Below are 20,358 nucleotides of genomic sequence, written 5' to 3'. Positions count from 1 at the left end.
GCTAATGTGCTGAGCAAACGAGCCGTTTCCATGGAGACCACCCCTGAGCCCACATGTTTAAAGGACTCAGTGCCACATAGCACAGCTCACCTTCAGGAAGCAGCTGGGGTCCGTCCCTCTGTGGGGCCCGGCGATCCCCGTACAACGCCTGGTCGGCATCGTGGGAGACCGAACGGCTCCAACAGCTCCAGAAACACTGAAGTGGTGGAAGAAGAAAAGAAAAAAAAAAACAGTTTACAGCAGCAGTGATCTGATCATCCATCTATAAAACCTTTTGCTAAAAGTTTTAATTTCTCTTCCATTTTGTGGTGATGGAGACTTATTTAGCTTCTGATTGTCACTGCCACTTTGCAGGCTGCTTGTATCGTAGTTATCGTGACAAAACGCTTCATGGCAGCAGACTGTTTTTTTTTTCTTTTTTTTTCTTCTCCTCTCCCGGCTCTTTCGAGCAGCTGTGTTGTGGCTAAGCTGACAGAAAGCAGAGCTTCCCAGCCTTGGGTTTCATTGACCATTTTATTTTGCAGGTGTGCCGCAATTGGGTTCACTTTAGAGGCCTTCTGATTGGTTGGAAAGCACAGATTTCAACAATGGCCTTCTGAAAGCACAGCTTGCCTCTATGAATTTATGAATAATGCTTATTTTATGTTTTTTAAGGAAGCGCCTTCTCCACAAATAATCTGGAGTTGCATTCCACAATAAAATTTGTGAATATGTGATTGTGAAAGCCAAAATAAATCAGACATGTCTGCAATTTTTTCGATTTTCTTTTTGAAGGGGCTGTATTATGTAACATTGACTTTTTTTTTTTTAGCTTTACATCACGTTATAATGTTATTTCCTCATCAAAAACACACCTGGAATGATGCCTAGATTCTTTCATCCATGTTTGAGAAATCCTTTAATCTCCATGGCAACTGAAAACCCCTAAGTGGACCAAGCCTCGCCTTCGAGGACGTAGCTCTTCCTTGGAGCTGCAGTTTCCAAGCTTCACAACTTGGACCTGACAGAGCAGCACTCCTCCACAATTCCCCCATTCAACTCCTACAAACTAGCCAGCTGGAATTGGCAAACACCTAGTAGAACGCCTGATGAGCTCATTCAAGTTATATTGAGCTGGTAAAAATGTTAAAGGGTTAATGGAAGAGCACTATATCAGCAGTTTTTAAAGAGACGGAGGCCCAATTTCAAAGCATTAAATCATGAAGTCATATTTAAAGTCATATTTGATATGTACAGAATATTTATGACAACTGATGGTGCCATAGTAATTTATATCGGTTATAAAATGACACTATGGGCCTGGAAAATGCATAATACTGCCCCTGTAAATAGCTTCATACATGTTTGTGCTTCTCATTTCACTTCTGAATAAATTTTAAGGGTAGCACTCCGCACTAACCCATCTGAACCCAACTTGACCAACTCGATTAGTAATTTATGAATAGTCAGAGGCAGCTTGTGTAGCGATATGGCTGTTTTATGAGAAACCCTCTATGCATAAAAAGATGTGATGGGAACAATTCCTTTGTGGAGCGCTTTTGATCAGGGCTTATCTTCAATTTGCAGTGCTTTATTTTTTTTATGTTCATGTGCTTATGGAAGTGCCAAATCCTGATTAAATATAATTTAGTAAATAAAGAAGTCTTCTTTTCCCAACACAAATTTTAAATGGAACATTTTCACCTTTACAGACCCACTCTGATTAAGTCTGTCTTAGCGAAGTTATTCAGCCTTCCCAAAATTGGCGGGTGATTACGGCTAATTGCAGTGCATAATCGCTGCAAAGGGAAGAGGAAAGGGGAGGTGGGGGGAGAAAAAAAGTCTATAAATGATCCTAGTTGGCTCATCAGGAGGGGGGCGCTCTGTTGGAGCTCCCTGGAGCTTGCCTGTCGATTTGGCTCACCGTTCGCTCAGCTGTGACTTCAGAGCGAGAAAGGCAGAGATTTACAGATTTGCGGCTGGCGCTGGAGCATACGCCGCATCCCCGCAGAGCTATGGACTGTGGCTGCAAAGTCCAGAAAAATCAATGGCCGAAGCGGCCTCATCTCAGCACAGCCTGAAAGGTACTATCCAGAGGTGTCGGTGCATGCGGAGACCACAGTGGTTTCCAATAAAAGAATGAGATATCTGCAGGGAAAGATATCCACATCCTCTCCTTCAGCCCTCACACCAAGCAATCGTCAGTCACTGTTTCCTTTCTGCTTGGGATTCGTAACAATGTTTGACCGACGGCCTGGAACATTACTCCATCCTGGCTCTATTTGTGTGTGTGCAGCTATATTTTCATCCATCATTGTGTCTTTTATTCACTCTTCATTTACGCTTTTCACATCATATTTAGCAATTTCCCTTCTAGTTGTTTGGGCTTTTTACCCTTTTCAGTCATAGATTATTGCTGTGTGGCTCCTTAAAATGTACACTTTTATTGTTCATTGTTTTTCCAGGGGAATACTAAAACAATCTCTTCTCATTTAGTCACTGCAAGGTTCTTTTATTTAGTTGGAGAACATTAAAGGTTTCATCTAGAGACATCCTGTTGTATTAGTCAATTGTCTCACAACTGAGGGATAACAAAATAATAGAAAGTAGGGATCCACGACACATTGGTATTGGCCTTTTTTTTTAACATATCGGTATTAGTCCGATAAATAAAACTAATCTAACATTAACAATCTATTTATTTCTGCTGAACAGATGGGGTGATGAACATAGTCATCAAAGGGCAAATTGCAGTAGAGATGATGCTACTTCCTGTCTGAAGAAGTTAGTCAAAGACTTGGGTGGCCAAGTCCAGTACTCAAGATCCTGCACCTTATGGATGTATCCCTTTGCCAAAGTAGACTCAAAGCCATCGTGACCTGCTCTTGATTAAGAGGAAGTCAATGGATGGTCGGATGAACAATAGTCAACATCAGAAAGCCTAAATGATAAAATAGAGCAGTTTGATTCTAGGGTGTTTAGCACTCTTGCATTAGGCTTCTGGTAAGTTGGGCTGCTCACAAATTAAAGAGGTATAGCCATGGTAGGAATTGGTGTTTGTGGTGGATGGCTGCTTTTTGTTCCCAAAACCTCGGGTACAATATGACTAAAAGTACCAAAGTAGAACGGAGAAGAAGCGAAATGACCAGGATCGAGGAATGTCAAACTCTGCTGTGCTAAACTCTGAGTGAACAACTCACATCCTTCTTGGAAAATAATTTCCTCACATCTCTGTGCTACTTCTGACTTGGTGATAAACATGTCGCTGGTGCTAACAAAAGCTAACTTTGAGTGTTATTCAGTGAGTAACAACTTCTACACCGAAGTGTGTTGTCAGCGGGACTCTGTAGCACTCTTTTCTGATCTTGACTGATCAAAAAAGTGTTGGATTTTTGAATTTCAGACCAACTGCTCATCAGTCCGATTAGGGTGAAAACTGTGATTTTCATCACCAGCTGAATTTCCCAGGCATCTCCATGTTTTTGTCTGAAAGTCTCACTGTATTTGACTCGCCTTAGCCCTTGTTTAGAGCCCATGGATCTTTATTAGAGTATTAAGAAGTAAGAGATGGGCTGTCTTTCACTGGAGAGCTGCTACTTAATCCTTTCTGAGGCTGTAAAACTGGGAGAGTCCTGATTGTCGTTAGTACAGGGCAGACCTAATGAGCTCCACCAATAAGAGCTCAGGTGATTGAGAGAGAGTGACATTGTATCTGGCAGAAGACGGAGTCCCGCTGTGGTGGCGTGTTCCCCCTCTGGGCTCCTGCCTCGGTACAACAGCTCTGTCTCCAAGTCGGCTTTCTCTCTCTCTCCGTTATTAGCCCGATAAAAGGACAAAATATGACTATATTCAGTAGGATTTCTCTTTGGGTAAAATCCCAGCATGCATTTTTGCCATTTTTATAAGTATGTGTGGGGGGGTTTTCTGTAAAATGTGTCAACATTTCTGCACCTGGACCTGCTGAAAAATGTCTTCTTGCTCAAAATGTATAAGGAGGAAACTTTCCCAACATGCCCATACAGTTTTATCAACTAAGGTAAAGTTTTCTCTCTTGACAAGGAAAAGAAAGTCATCTCTTGAATTCTACAACTTCGATAAGTTGTTAGAGGAAAGAGGCACTGCAGGGAACTGGGAGCCTGTGATTGATGGTGGACATCTTCTCTGTTGGGTGTAATGGATCAGGGATTTCAGAGGACGACATTATCACGGTATATCGATTGTCAAGACACTGTGTTCTTAATTTGCTGGAGGAAATCTTAGACGGAGAGAGGGAGACCTTCAGAGTAGTAATGATGATGATAATCGCTCTTTTCAGGCTGGCTTTTTTTTGTGTTTTCAGATTCCACGTTTTGACCTCTTGTTATTGCCGAGTGCAGAGCATAAAGCCATCAAAAGACAATTCACGATGCTGCTCTGACTGAGGCATTCGACAATAGACGTAAAGCTTTTAAAATCCTCTAAAGCGCAAATCATCAATTCATCTGTTTATTTTATAAGGCATATTTTGCTGTTTGGTTTGTTCAGACTCATAGGTCAACATGAAGTGGTTAGCATTACCAGTCTGCCACATTGTTGTGGCCCACAGCTCTTTATATGCCTGATTGATTTTCTTGAAGTTTGGAAGCATTTGTTTCTAGACAGCTCTGTAACGGTTCCTCTACAGCATTTCAATCAGGTTGAGATTTGGACCTCGACTGGATCATTGGAACACATTTGCCTTGTTTTCACTGAGCATGGGTTGGTTGCGTAGGCTGTTTTGTGATCCGGAGTATTGAAGAGAGTGATTCCACCACAAGTTGGACTGTCTCTGGACAGGCAGGGTTGAACCCAAACCTTATGTCATAGTATTGCACCGACAAACATGACGCACTAGGAGGTCTCGCACTTGACGCAAGACCTTTGATTGGCGTTTTTCTGTTCACCAATCAATGGACTTTGTTGGGCGATCTCAGTACTGTAATATTGTACTGAACCTACGAATGAAGGGGGCCTAGGAAACCTGTCCTGTATCAACAGTCAAGCTTTAACTTTCAAATGGGATCACATTTAGCTCACGAAGATGATGCGTGGTTTGGCTCTCTTGGATGTCTTGTACTTTAATCTCCAATTTAGAGTTTCTCTGAGGTTGGCACAGTTGGATGTTGTAAATTTGCCAGAATATCCACTCCTAGGAAGACTGGCAGCAATCCTACTTGTTTCCAACATACAATGTTTCTCACTGTAGAACTGTTTTAATTGTTTGGAAATGCTCTTGTGAACCTCTCCAGATTGAATGTTAGCAACATTTGCTTCTCTTGGCATGCTGTTAAGTCTTGAAAGCTCCAGGATGGCAAACTAACCCACACGTCCTGCTTTTTCACACTTGCAGTCCGCTTATCAAGTGTTTTCATTTGTAGCGTTCTGCTTTTGTATTTTTTTTTTACAGCTTCCCCCTGTTATCTAGAGCAAGGAAAGGCTTTATTTATCCAGTGATTTATTTAAACAGTTTTGAACCAGGGTGGTAATAGATTCTCATTATTTACTCATCACTCAAGAGTTCCAACAAAGATCTCCTTGGAAGAAAAGAATCTGTTTTTAATAAGGACTTTGGCTTAATATTCACTCAGTCATGCCTGGAAGTGGCAGATCTCCCATAACGTTGTTTAATGATGCCAGTAGTTTTTATCAGGCCAAATTTTAATCAGCGTCCAGCTAGAGAAGCCATCAGCAGATTGAATTGAACAGGACAGCGGGTATATATCATGGTGCTTCTTTCATCCAGTTCCAATCCCACATTTGTTCTTCGATTAAAACTGTTCAGAAATGCTAATGTGCTCCAAATATATATATATATATATTTTCCATATTTACTGAGCCTTTAGATTGAGAGCAGCTTGAAACCAGCCAGCACGGACTCCGTCACTGCCTCAATTTCACGGTGAGTCTATTGCTACCCTTTGGTTAAGTGCTCTGAATGTATTTATTGCAAGAAGCAATTCACGTCACTCTCTCGCCACCCCTGTGCATCTTGTGAAAGAGCCTGGCCGCTAAAGCCCAGATAGGAAGCCTCCAGGGGTGAGTCGAAGGGAGATGAGAAAGATGAGGGCAGAGGGGGACGGGGGCTGTAAATCAGTCACAGTGACTCCGGAGGTCAGTCAGAGCGCCACATAACTCCAGCTCAGCTCTTCAGCTCCTCACACATCCAACGGCTTGTCAGATGGATTTTTCTTCCTCCTAATAACCGCCTTGGTTTGCAACTTTTGGTTGGATTTATGAATTTTCCCCGGCCCCGTGGTTATCCATGCTCCATACCCTGTAAACGTGTCTGTATATGAGTGTGCGGCACAAGAGGAATACGTGGGGGTTTAATTCATTGCTGTTCCTTTGGGGAAAGAGGCGGAAAAGCCTAGACTAGCCTTCATTTCCATGTAGCTCTCTGCTTACGCTGAAGTTCTTGCCTGGTTATGCTAAGTGGAGGATTACCTCCTAGTTCTGCTTGAAGTCAGCTGAGATCTCATTCATGCTGAAAATGTGGACATTTCCAGACTGATCTGGATTCAGGTATTGTTGACAATGTGCCTGATCTATAGGGGAAGATCTATTCAGTCTAATTCTATGCTTTGAGCTCTGAGTGACGCCGTGCATTATCATTTATTTTACATTAGGTTTAGAATTTTTTGAACTTTATCCAGTTGTTGAAGTCAAAACAAGGTACATCAAGTATTTGTTGGTGTGTTTGTATTCTGAGGTCAGCATTACATTTTTGTTTTTTAAATGTAAACAAAGCAAATTTTCAAATTTTCATTGATTTGTAAACTGATCACCGATTGGCATTGATCAAGAAAAAATAGTGCAGTTTGTAGAACAAGGCCGATTGATTGGTGCATAGCGACGCTACATAGAGTTTAATGAAAACTTATTGAGAACTAATTTCATAGCTACCTTGAAACATGAAGCTCTTGAACTGTGAATTTTTCTTGCATTGCTAATATTTTACCTCCAATTCAGTCTGCAAGTTTCATTCCTGAAGAATATTTTTAGCAAAAACAATCAGAATGTGCTTAGATTTGGATAAATGCTTTCATGAGATGAAGTGAGGCTACTTTTTTCATCCAGTGCAGCACCATCCATATCTGTGGCTTCTTACTCTTCCAGCTTCATGAACATCACCCGCGTTGGTGATGGAGGAAACTAAATTTCGCTCATCCTGACCTTAATAACATCAGGTCACCCCTGGACTTTAACTTTTCTGCCAGTCAGCTCAGTTGTCCAGCGTTGCTTTATTAGATTTATGCAGGATCTGAAAAATCTTTAAGAAACCCGTCTTTGAAACAAATGCTATATTTAATGTAAAAGTAGGCGTTTCAATAAGCTGTCATTGGTATAACCTTGAATAAAAAAGATACTGCATTTTAAAATGGCAGCAGTTACAGTAGACCCCCAATGTTCGAAGGAGTTGGGGACCACTGCCGTTTTCCTAGTTCAAGCACCAAATACATCTTATTACGCATTAAAACACGGTACCAGCGCTACCACAGAAGCTAACATCTGTAGTCTTCCTCATTTCCACTCTTGGGGCTACAACCAATCAGCGCCAAGGAAAGTAATTGATGCTTCTGGATTGGGTGGTTTGTAAATGACAATAGTATGTCAAGTAGTTTTGCAGATTTCCAAGCTGCCTTTTATATATTTTAGGTAAACTCTACAAATAAATTTGCAAATTTTAAATCCCACAGAAAATTGTTCAAAATATTGAATCTGCAAATCCTGAACCGTGTAAAAGCTTTTGGCTACTATATGGCTTCAAAAATAATTAGTTTTAATTTGTAACATGTATATATTACTGTGTTCTGATTCTGATATGTGGAACAAAGCAAAAATACAGAACCATTACTAAACTGGAACATAACATTTCATCCTTTTGTTCTTTTTTCATTACCTCAAGAGTTTGTTCAGGTGGCTGTCGGCTGCTTAACAGGCAACATCTGTTGGTGGCACAAAACGTCCAGCAACACAATTCTGTTCGTCAAGCGTTCCTGACCATAATCATCTGGTTGGCGGTCAACACTGCAGGGCACTGAATCAACAATCCCTTTTGATCCTTTTATATTCAGAACATTAATGTCTCTGGTTACTCAACTGCAGTTGTGGCTTGTTTTAAAGTGTCCTTGCTTGGCACAACCAAACAAGACATCTCCGATAGGCTGAGCTGTATTACGGTGCTCTGTGCTCAGTCCCTTCAACACACACTTGAAGGCGGAGCTAGGTCCACCCAGGCGTTTTGCACACCTGAATGGTTGCCAAAGGATTTATTAAACATGAATGAAAGAATCAAGACACTTCAAGTATCTTTTTGATGAGGGAAGAACATTATAACATGATGTGTAAAGCTGAAAAACAGTTGATTTCACATAATACTGCCCCTTTAAAGATACTTTCCTAGACATTTTGTTTGGCCCCACAGAAAAATCATCACTAAATTTGGCCAAACTGGGTATTTTGTGGTGAGTTTGAAATTTGATTTGTCTTCTGAAACCATTTTACAATAAATGGAGCAATTTTTGTCCCTTCAGACTTCCTAGTGCCATTCTGCTCTCGCTCAAAATATGTTTCATCAATACAAATACCCTCATTTTTGGCTTCTACCGCTAGGTAGAAATCTGATTAATGCTGGAAGTTTGCCAATATAACCCCCACCCACCCCAAAAAACACATTCATTTTCATAACTTTTTACTGACTTTGCACAAAAAATACATGAGGTAACAGATTGCTGGTGAGTTTTTGAAGGTTCAAACTAATCCAAAAGGTGGAAAAGTTCAATATTAAGACTTGTAGGTTATTCTGTCTTTGTGTCTGCTCTGCTGCCAGCTTCCTGATGAGATTTGGCTCCGATTACAGAACGAGCCGGCCACTTGGGCCGCCTCAAACCAATTTACCCCCCCTCAGCTGTTCCATGTGGCTCCCAAGACGCAGCCACGGCAAGCGGGTGGGCTGTCAGAATCAATCTTACAATATTGTATCTTAATGTCCAATTAGTATGCTGGAGTCCCCTTACTATATAAGCAGTTTGTCAACAGTGCCAAACGCCCAGCTCTGTACTGCTTGTCCTTGGCATATGGGCCAATCAAAATCCGATGACACAGCCAATCAAGCCGCATCAGAGCGAGCCTGTTGGCGTTTTTAAAGTGCCTGCGTCACGCCGTGTGTTGTTTTTTGGATTTATAATCACAGAAAAGCCTAGAGTCTCAGAACACAGTGATGCTCCTCCTGGGCATCGTCTGGTAGTAGCTTGGCTTCGAGCCTGCTCCAAGGAGACTGGCGGGGAAGGGACTGGGTACGCCACGCCCTGCATGGCAGAGGCAGCCTGCAAGGGAAGATGGGAGAACGGAGGGTCTGATCGGCGTAGGCTTGCCGTGTCAGACTCTTCACAGCTCCTGCTACGCTGGAGGCTGGTTCAGATTCTGCTGGCCTACTTATGGCTGCCAGCTCAGACTGACTCTTCTATCTGCAAGAGCTCCTCTGTGTCTATGTAGTCAATGAATTAGCTGAGAAAGGCAGGTCGTTATTATTCTTCACTAGTAAGACGAGGGAAGACGTTTCTTTTTGCTTTTTTGTTGATTTTAGTCCATGGACTTAAAGTCTTAACACAAAAATTTTTGCAGTACTATATTGATAACGATAACAGTGATGGTAGGACGCCATGTCACGAGCGACAAATCATTTGCATGATAAATTAAAACAGCTGAATAATTTCCATTTGCATGATTTGTATGTTTTTCTCTTTCCCGTCTCTTTCATAATTCATTTTACTTAATGTTTCCGTTTTATTTATTTTGGATATTTAAAATGTCTTCCAGTTCCAGTGTTAAATGTTCATTAAAAGTTTATTGGCCCATGAGAATGTGCATTATGCACTTACCATTTCATCACTTCAAAATATTCTCAAAGCAACATTACTGTTGATCCTAATCACGTTTGGGACAATTGATCATCCACCAAACTTTGTTACAAGCCTAATGTTAGGAACTATTTATTACATCTTTTATTGGGTAACTATGGCTGTGACTGTGTGTCACGGCATTTATAGCTCCACAAACACACATACTATAGAAACACTTTTCAATTTGCAATACGTTTCTTTAGGAAACCAGTCACTGCACACAGTCACCATATTTTAAAACACAGCTACTGTATAGAGAAAATATTGAAATAATCAATCCCAACAATAAGGTGAGGTCTTAGACATCATTATTTGAAATTTATTATGACGACAAATCCAAAATTCTTATCCTGAAAAGAAATTTATCACAATAAATAAGCGAGGCGACCTCTATTATTTATTTTGTTTTTAAAATCTCAAATTCCAACTAAATGCAGCCTTTTTGTTGGAGTGCACAATATATCGACATCAGTATCGGCCGATGGTAGTAATTTTTTCATTTCATTTGCATCAATCCCATAAAACAAGGTCAATATTAACCTCCAAGCCTGTTGGTTTTCATAATGAATTAAAATGAGCTCAGTAATTTCCATTTTGATGATTAATGTTTATTGAGGGGCATTTTTGTTTAGAGATATTGTAGCTTATTAGTGGTTTTGGTCGTGTGTAATTCTTTTCCATTTTATTTATTGTTTTTGGTTATTGACTTTTATTTTGGATATTTGTAATAGTGTCCAGATCTGGTGTTTTTGTTTACTGGCCTTCGTGAGGGCAAACCTGGGACCACTTCTTTGTTATTACACATACACATTTGTAAAATATGGAACAAATCGCGTTCCATTTCGGTTTAATACGCGACACTACATTTAACAGTCAAATACGGGACAGTTCCGTATTTTACAGCAGTGGTCCCCAACCCCTGGTCCGTGGACCAATTGGTACCGGGCTGCGCAAGAAATAATTAAATATTTCCGTTTTGTGTATTATTTGAGTCTGGAGGATCTTTTATTTTGAAAATCCTTCAACCGGATTCTCTCACAAGCAGCAAAATGAGTAAGAAACGGATCAGATGTCTTTGGAAAGTTTCTTTGCTAAGGGGAAAAGGCCCAGAGAAGAGACAGGAGGATGGATTTATCAGGTTGTTCCTGATATATCAGGTTGTTCCTGATAAATCAGGAACCGGTAGATGAGTCAAACATTACAAGCCGCTCTGCGTAACATAAGGCTTCATTGCTAATGAGGCAATGAAGCTTCAAGCTGCTTCGCCACGTAGAGAAAAGCAGGCTGTGGATATAAGCAACACTTCGGGTGTTATTGTCTCTCATCACTCCCAGATGGGTCCGTCTCGTTGCAGAGAAACAAGCTCAGGGCTCCCGTTAGTCATCGTGAGTTAAAATTTTCACGAAAGTAAAATGTTCGTTTTTGTTGCGCATCTGTATCTTATTTTGAAGGGATATATAAACGTTACCATAGCGACCAGAGTCAGAGCGTTTGGACAGTGGTCGAGAGGAGATGAGTAGAGCTTGTGAGTCTTAAGTCTGGTTTAGACGGCAAGATTTAAGAATTGTCGGCCGATTCTCCAAACCTCTGTGATCACAGAGCTGATAAAAGTACAACAGGTTCGATCGGTTCCTGTTCAGCCACAAGGCAGGAGCAACACGAACCGATTCCAGTCACAAACATCGCGATTCCAGAAGAAAATCCACAAAACCCCCAACATAGCATACGGGAATTTAGAATGACCAAACACGACTGACGATGTAGAAGCAATAGTGATAGTTTGTGGATTCATTTTAAAAGATAAAAGACGAAACAAAAAGAAAAGGCTGTGGATAAAAGACGACAGGAGCAGCCGCTCTATTTGCTGCACTATGATTTGGAGGTGAGTTATGTTTTTTCATAGTTAACATTTTTAACTGAATAAACATATATAATAATGACCTTTACATATAATAATAAACATTTCCACATATCATCTCCGATATCCACCAGACTCACAGTTGCGTGATATGTCAGCTGTTTGGGATTCACCTCTGTTCTTACGTCACCGCGCTTTCTGATTGGCTGCCTGTCACATTCAGGATGTTGTATTCTGGTTCCCAGTCAGGGAAAACCCCACAGGCTGCGATAAAAGGGCCAAGACAACCCAAACTGGGTATATTCAGGACTTGGTGGGATTTATCTGACAGTTCAGCCCCACATTAATGCAGACAAGTCATTTGTCATTTACAATAAGTCTCTGAATAAATTTTGTTTTTGTTTTTTAAGATCAAAATAAGTAATAAATTCAGACAAGTTTTCTGTTTTCACTCCAGAACAATAAACTTTTAAAAATCTAATCAACATTTACTAATGTCATATTTCAAATGAGGCCTGCACTTGTTGATATGACTATTACTTGCTCTTTTTTCTCTGATTTTATTTAGAAATTCTGTAAATATTAAACTGCCATGGTGAGATATTTTTTTATGTTTCAAATGTAATTTGCACACAAGAGTACAATTACTTCTGTTTAACTGTTAGAAAGAAGTTAAAGTGTTAAAAAATGAAGTTAAGTGAATATTCAATTGCATGATATGCATGCTTCAAATGAACCAAAAGACATGCTTACGATTGCTGAAATTAAAACAAAAAAGTAAATGTAAAACACAGAATGGCTTGCTGAAATGTGTGTAAATATATTGCTGTTCTATGTAAAGAGCGTCCGCCAAGGTCGGCCCCCCTACATTTTTAACACACCAAATCTGGCCCCCTTTGCAAGAAGTTTGGACACCCCTGCTCTAAGATGATGACAATCAAACAGTGCAAATTTGACGTTGTGCTGTGCTGCAGGCGCCATTGTCACTGGTTTGTCATACAACAACATTGCCTTTTATGCTGTTGTGTCCGATATTAAATTTTACAGCTAATATCTGCTGATACCGTACCGATAATATTGTGCATCCCTACAAATTAGGAATGTAATCAGCCTATTACAATAACACATTTTTACTGGACGATAAATTGCCTCCGAAAAATATTGCAACCAACAATAATAATGAAGTTTTAAAACTATTTTCACGTAATACCATCATGAGGATCAACTTTAATTTTGTAAAGAATTCTTAACACTGGGACGGGAGAACATTTTAAATATCTAAAATAACCAAAATAACAGTAATTAAAATGGATTTGGAAGTTTCTGCAACCAAAATCACATCCAAAAAAATACTCAGCTCAGACGCAGAGAAACAGGCAGGTAGAGCAAACTAACAGCTTTGTACTGACTGTTTCTCAAAAAGGTCACTTTTCAACACTACTAAAGAGCAGCATCTCTTTGACGACTGTACAAATGGAAATGATCACACTCATTTTAATTTATGATTCAATTAATTGATTTGTTGATTATTGTGACTGGCCTGGAATAGAATAAATCTGTACCCAACACCCAGTCAAGTTGCTGGATTGAAGAGCTGCGATTCCTCCCACATCAGGACCTTCTGTAACGTTTCCTTGTGCTTGTCGTTTCTGTCAGATGATGAAGCACGCTTGGGACAGCTACAGGCAATACGGATGGGGTCACAACGAGCTGAAGCCCCTCGCTAAGAAAGGACATTCCACAAATATCTTCGGTAAGTCGAACACATAACCCTCTCTCTTCCTCTGCCGTCCGTAACCGTTGGCACTTTGTTGTACGTCACAATCGGATGCACTCATGACTGCACACACACTCTGTTTTAAACAGTTACACACACAGACATTTTTCTTTTCTTTTTATATGTAGAAGTTCACATGAAAATGCTTGCAGCGGGATTTACGTCACTTTAGTCAGTGTGAATGAAGAAGCGTTTGTAGTTTGTTGAATGCTACTTTTGGATTCATAAGTGGTTTTACTTTGAAGGGCATTGCATTTTATGTTAGTCACATGGATGTCAATGTTTTTGTACGTCTCTGATTCTTTCCTATTTCTACACATCCTTGCAAAACTGTCAACATTCTATGTACTAGCCACAAATTTTCATTGCATATTATGTGATGAAGCAACATGAAGTATAGAAATGCAGTAAAATGTATATTTTTTTGCCATATAAAGTGGGTACATGTTTTTTTATTATTTTTTTAATAATTTTAGATTGTTTTTTCCTGGTCTTTAATAACATTGCATTTGCATTGTTTTTTGGGTGTGTGTGGTAGATAAAGCTGACAGTCATCAGCACATACATAGACAGGAATTCTGTGTTTTCTATAGCAAAGAGGCAACAGAAGATAAAGCAGAGCCCTAAAAAATGTGGTTAATTAAAAACCACATTTGAAGGTGTTTTGTTAAAATGTCACCCTAAAAATTTAAAATGTGCCCTTTTCCACTGGTATCCAATTAAAAATATGTCTTGACTTGAAAATTACGCTTTTGACCCCATCTGAGGTTCAGATTCATTGTAGAGGGAAGAAGGGGAGCAGAAATTTCAGTCTTCTTTGATATTTCAGTTGCAACTTTACTTTGTGTTGTTCTAGTACATAAAACATCAGCAAAATGTATCTATTTGTGACAGAAATAAAAAAAAACAAAGAAGTGAACAGGTTTAAGGAGTGAGGCTAAATCAGCTTTGAGGTGGATACAAGCCGCATATCAAATTACATCCTTTCAAATATTCATAAATGGAACGGACAATCAGTGATTATTATGAGCAGTTGTTGTCTTAAACAGTGACTATTTCACACAGGACTAATATTTTTATCTGGAGACCCACTCTGTTTGCGGTGACCTGGCAAGGTCTCTGTCACCAGAGGTTTCCTGTTTGATGAGAAATCGCTGCTAGCAGAGCTCCTTTTCCCACTGAGGGGTCAATCCAATACAGCCTCTCATGTCTGAGGTTTGAAGTTCAGATGCTGTTTTCTGTTATCCTCCCCTGCAGCTGTGCTCCTGTGATGATACAAATCACAAAACCTGAAGTGGGAAGGAGAGATTTGTTTTCTACTTTTTGAAAAAAGAATGGGAATAAAAGTATAAAACTATGACAAGAGCGGTGGCTTTTATGGCAGTCTTTTATGTAAAGACACTTCAAACAGAAAAATAAAACTTATTTACAAGCTTGAGTGAAGCAAAAAGAAGGACCTTGAAGTTCAAGTGAGACTCTTAACAGTGTGTGCACTATTTGGTGTTTCCAATCAAAGTCTGATAAATCCAGTCGGGTCACACCAGGTATTAGTTGACTGGTAGCGCCCTCGTCATTAGGGTTGTCAGTATAATCTATGTCTGTCTGTCTGTCTATAAATGATATTAGAAAAATGAAAAGATAATCATTTGCGTGAAAATCCACACAAACTGACTTTTATACATTTGCCAACATGGCAAGTACTACGAGAAAACGTGACCCTCGTTAGCTGATAAAGCTAACACAAAGGCGTTCAGACGTATTTTCTATACAAACCAGGATGCCACATGCTAGCTGTGCTAACGCTTCAAGCTAACGCTACGCTAAGTCTGTAAAGCCTCTCTGTCCGCAACAATGAGCCAGTAAACGTCCTGGTTGACGTAAGCTAACGCTATCTGTTTAAATATTAGCTTCGTGAACAGTCCAGCCGTTGTTCTGCCGGTCCAATCCAGACTACAAAGTTCAGAACCACGCAACATTCTGTTCTTCTGTGGGACGAATTAACACAGGAAAATGTTAACCAATCAAGAAAATATTCAGCAAAACTTCCAGAAAGACAGAAATTGTACAGCGCTGCTGCTGAATACACCTGCATGGACCAAATCCTCGCTTACACTGTAAAAAATACTTTTGGTATCTTCTCCGTATTTGTTTTTGAAATGCACCTTATTTAAATCTAGAATGATCCTTTCTGTCAGTAGGAAAATGTGTTTATCATCATCTTCAAATTCATAAGCAAATGGAAGCATACGCTAAAGTCATAAGGTATAATAAGACACAATGATTGCACAAGTGAGTCACACTTCCATAAAGGATATTAGAATAAAATGTGACATGGGCTCTAATGACCCACATTGGAGAAATTCAAGTGTAAGAGAAAGCGAGATTAATGTAAATGGAATCATGCAAATACTACGGTAAAGAAAAAACTAATGAAAGACTTTAAATTTATTTTTTCCAGATTTTTTTCTGTATCTCTCTATTTCTCTAATTTTAAGACCATTTTGATGACTTGCTCCTTTATCTGAAAAGTGTTGCCCTTCTGATAATTTTATTTCATTTTGGTTTTGAGTTGCAATCTTCTTTTTTCTAGTTTTTTTTCAGTGAGTGCTCAGTAATTATTCATATTGGGAGCAGAGGCGACGTCACACTGTGTGACAGAGCACAGTGAACTGTGAAAGTGGGGTTTTGTAATGTAAATCACAAAGTTGATTTTACGGTTTTGCACCTGGCCTTCCTGTTGTTTCATGAAACTCTTGCTCTCTTCCTTATCATGTATCAAACACAATTGGCTCCTTACATCTCCTTGATTTTGCAGATTTCGTGACTAAATGCTTCACTGATGCTGAAAATGAGTTTGAGTCATCTTTCTTCATGTTGTCAGTTCAAGCAGTTAGTACCCGTATGAGTTGCATTCAGTTTGTTTTTATGACTTTCTGTAAATAGTCACGAGTCAGGGTGGTCAAACTAATCCTGGTCATTAGTCAATTTCTTGGTGCGAATCACGTCTTTGTTCTGTTCGGTGAATAAATGTGTTTTCTGGTGCTTGATATTTGTCTAAATGAGCACCAGCTGAACTAAAGTTTATTCATCAAGTGGAATTCAAATACACCTGTTGGATCTGTGGCTCTAAATGCTTGTCTTTTTTCTGTGGATTGGATCAGTGCATCTAGAAAGTATTTAAATCCAAACTCCAAATTGTCTTAAGTTAATCTTTTTCCTCAAAATTTCTTGCAGAATAAAAAGTAACAAAATATGGAAACACTGAAGCACCGTGAATACTTCCCGGACACGTTGTATTACTACCAGGGCATTACTCACTGCTTATTACTGTTTGTTTTTGCACATTAGTCTAGACCTTCCAAATTTTGTGTGTATATTTGGGTCCAATTTAGCAGACTGTTTATAGCGGCGTGTGAATGCAGCGTCATGATGCCTTTGTGTCAAATTGGAATGTTTCGCCCGCTAAATTGGCTGCAGGCATCTATGTTGCTTTTATGAGCTGCTGCTAAATGCTAGATGGATGTGTTCTTGTGTGAGTCTTTGCATTTATTGGTTTTCCTGTCGGTTTCGCTGCTCGTCTGGAGCGTGTCCTGTTTTCTTTCCTAATGTGTCTAAAAGAGGTTTTTTTTTGTTTTTGTTTTCCATACTTGCTGCTGATGGGGGGATTTGCTGGTAATTACTCACAGGTTGGGTCGCGAAGGCAGAGGGCAATGAGTAAAGCGTTACACTCATCGCAGAACCCACTTCCAATACTGATGAGCGATGACCTGCCTGCTGTCAGATAGTGGCCGTATTGATTGGGTGTGTGTGGTTGGGTTTGAAATAGTAGAACAAGGAGACGGAGGGATACATTTTAGATGCAACAATGACTAATTCTGACAGAGCGGCAGCTAGCCCCGCTATTTGTAAAACGCATTTTATAAAACTCATTTCAGTATGTGTTGCAACATAGAATTAGATTGAATGTCAAAGCTCGTTGCAAGCTTTTGTCTAATATAACGTTACAATTTTATATCTAGAAACTTAAACCTTAAGAAGAATAACGGGGCAAATATTTTTTTTTAAACCTATTTTTATCCTTTTGTGCATTTTTAGTGCAATATATGTTATAACAGAGTTGGTTTAATAGTTTTTTCAAGTTAATTTAGCAATTTTTATAAGTAAAAACAAGCAATAAGAATACAAATAATGGGTCAAAGATGGTTTTGAAACCTATTTTCATCCTTTTGCACATTTTTTGTGCAATGTGTTACAACATACTGTTGCAAGCCTTATTCTAGTTTAACTTTTTTTTTTTACATAAAACATAAATCCTAAGTCGAAAAAAAAAGTATATATATATATCTTCTTTTTCAACAGACATAAATGCACTGAATAAATGTATGTGATAACTCTGCACCAGTACAGCACATCTAAATACACCAATTTAAAACAAATTAAAATTATTCAGTCAGTCCAATTAGGAGAGTAACAGCCAATGTAAAATATATTATAAAGAAACGGAAACTGACAAAAACAAACTGCAACAAACCTTTAAATGGCTTAGAAAGTGGAATTAGGAATTCCAACTTTAATGTTAAATAAATGATACAATATGAATAGATCTGCCCTTATCTATCAGGCACATTGTCACCGATACCCAATCTAGAATTTCTGTCGATATCAAGACCGATACAGATATCAACATCAGATTGGTGAATCTCTACAAAAAAATTTTTGTAATTTTTTTTATTAGATTAAGGAGTAGTTCCTCTATCAACAATATTCTGCATTGAGATTTTCTCGTATTTCTTATAGTTTTGTAAATGAAAGAAATTTGAAACGACAGGTCAGACTTAAGAAAATTGAAGCTCTGAATTGACGAGGAAAACCCTAACCAGTGTCTTTAAATGGTAAACAAACTCGACTCGTATTGCTCTGGAATCAAACTCAGCACTTCTCTTCCCTTTAAGATCTGGTCATACGTAGTTATTTATTATTATTATTATTATTATTATTTACTTTTACAGAACAGCGTTTCCTGCCGATGGGCAACCAGTCCTCCTCCTTGACTCGAGCTTTACAAACCGCCTCGATGCAGTTATTATGAAGAAAAATGTGCGGCGGGTTCACCGCTGGCCTGGCTGTTTAGCCTTTATCTGTCCAGAGAGAAAAGGAGAGGCCAGGATGGTAACAAGAGGGCTTTAGATCTCATTGCAACCCTGGGCTCAGATAACCTTGAGTTCACTGCCTGGTCCTGATTTGTTTTCTCTTTCCGCAGCTGCTCTGCGGAGAATACAGAGTGCAGATATTGAGCAGAGATACTAACAGTGGCTTTATCTCGGGGCTACATGGTTCAAGCAAAGATGACTCATGCTCTTGTAGAGGAAGTATAGTATGAAACGGGTTAAGACAGTCGCACTAACCCTCAAAAGGCATATGAGTAGGGACGGACGGTGTGTACGGTCGGAGCCAAGCAGACCCAAATACTCTTCTAACAGAAAATGGTGCAACTATTCATACACAATATTCACATGGAATTATACTTTCAAATGTCCTGATTTAATTGATATGAAATTAACATTTATGTTTGCCCTGTAAGATTAAAGGTTAAATATAGACAATCCCAACAGGCCTGTCACAATTTAACTTTTATTTAAGTGGGATAAACTGTCCCAGTGTGATATTGCGATAATATTGTTGTTTTGAGACCATTTTGGAGTAACGTAATGAAGACAGCATAACGGTGCAAGAACACCTTCGCCTGCCAGATTAACAGATTTTACTGGATGATGAATTGTCCCAGTAATTGTTCCAGTAAACCATAACGTTATTGTTTTGATTCCGTCTCAAAGACGAACAAACTTTAATTTTGATTATTAGAACTCCGCACTGAAACTGGAAAACATTTTAAGTGTCCAAAACCAAAAATCAAGAAATAGAAAAGAAATAAAAAACCACACTCAATCGAAACCATGAATGAAATGGACTGACAGCTGCCCTGAAAATTACCCTTCAAAGAAATATTCGTCAGAATGTAAATTAATGAGCTCAATTTACTTTATGATGCAGTTAATTGATTAATTGCTTATCACTACAGGCTTAAATCCCAATGCATTTTTCTGTCGTTTGGATTCTACAACATCTTGAGCTTGATCTTGTCGGTTCACAGGATGTGGCTCTTTTTTATTTTATCTTTCAAGTTGTTTTTTTTCTGCAGAATTCATTTTGACTTCTGCAGACCTTATTGAAGTGGATCAAACCTTGTCTCCTAAAACACGTGGGAATTCTCTGGTGATCTGGATACGTGTCCTCCATACTTTCCCCAACGTTTTTTTTTTTGTTTGTTTTTTGTTGTTGTTGTTTTATTGGATTTGCAGAAAGCTCACTGCCTGTTTAATCTAAACTTGCTGCTGGTGACTGTTGCACATCTCAGACTCCTGGCTTTCTCCCACCGGTAGTGTAACAGGCTCACGGTAACTGATATATCTCTGAGCACCTCCGGCATGTAAGAGGTGGACGGTTGGAGATGATGCAAACTGGGATGCGTTTCTGGACACCTGACTTCCCCGTCAGCTCAGCACTTGGAGTAGCTTAACTTATTATTCATGACGGCTGCCTCATCCATTACGAGATTGCTTTGGTAGTTGAAGACATATCATGCCTGTACTCTGGTTTAATTAACACACGGTGAGGTGAAAAGACAACTCTGCGCATTTCAAATTTATTTTCCTTGTTTTATTGCTTAAAATTTGTATTAAGCTTCCTCTTCAATGGAGCTTAATAGTATGTCCCTCAAATGTCTAGGGATATGTGCATCAAAACAGTAGTTTTAGTTCTTGTTT

At 39.2% G+C, this 20,358-nt stretch overlaps 1 protein-coding gene across 2 annotated transcripts in view; it reads left to right on the top strand.

Moving 5' to 3' along the window:
• Positions 1-20,358, top strand: part of man1a2 (mannosidase, alpha, class 1A, member 2) — a 119,850-nt gene that overhangs the window by 30,201 nt on the left and 69,291 nt on the right. For both annotated transcript variants that reach the window (XM_015043580.1, XM_015043581.1), the window contains exon 4: positions 13,414-13,510. In XM_015043580.1, coding sequence (XP_014899066.1) covers positions 13,414-13,510 — 97 coding nt within the window. The remainder of the gene's footprint in view (positions 1-13,413; positions 13,511-20,358) is intronic.

This window comes from Poecilia latipinna, unplaced genomic scaffold (genome assembly GCF_001443285.1).
Source record: "Poecilia latipinna isolate Pla-1442-1.1 unplaced genomic scaffold, P_latipinna-1.0 Scaffold640, whole genome shotgun sequence".
Classification (NCBI taxonomy): Eukaryota; Metazoa; Chordata; class Actinopteri; order Cyprinodontiformes; family Poeciliidae; genus Poecilia; species Poecilia latipinna.
This window is presented reverse-complemented; position numbering and strand designations above follow the sequence as displayed.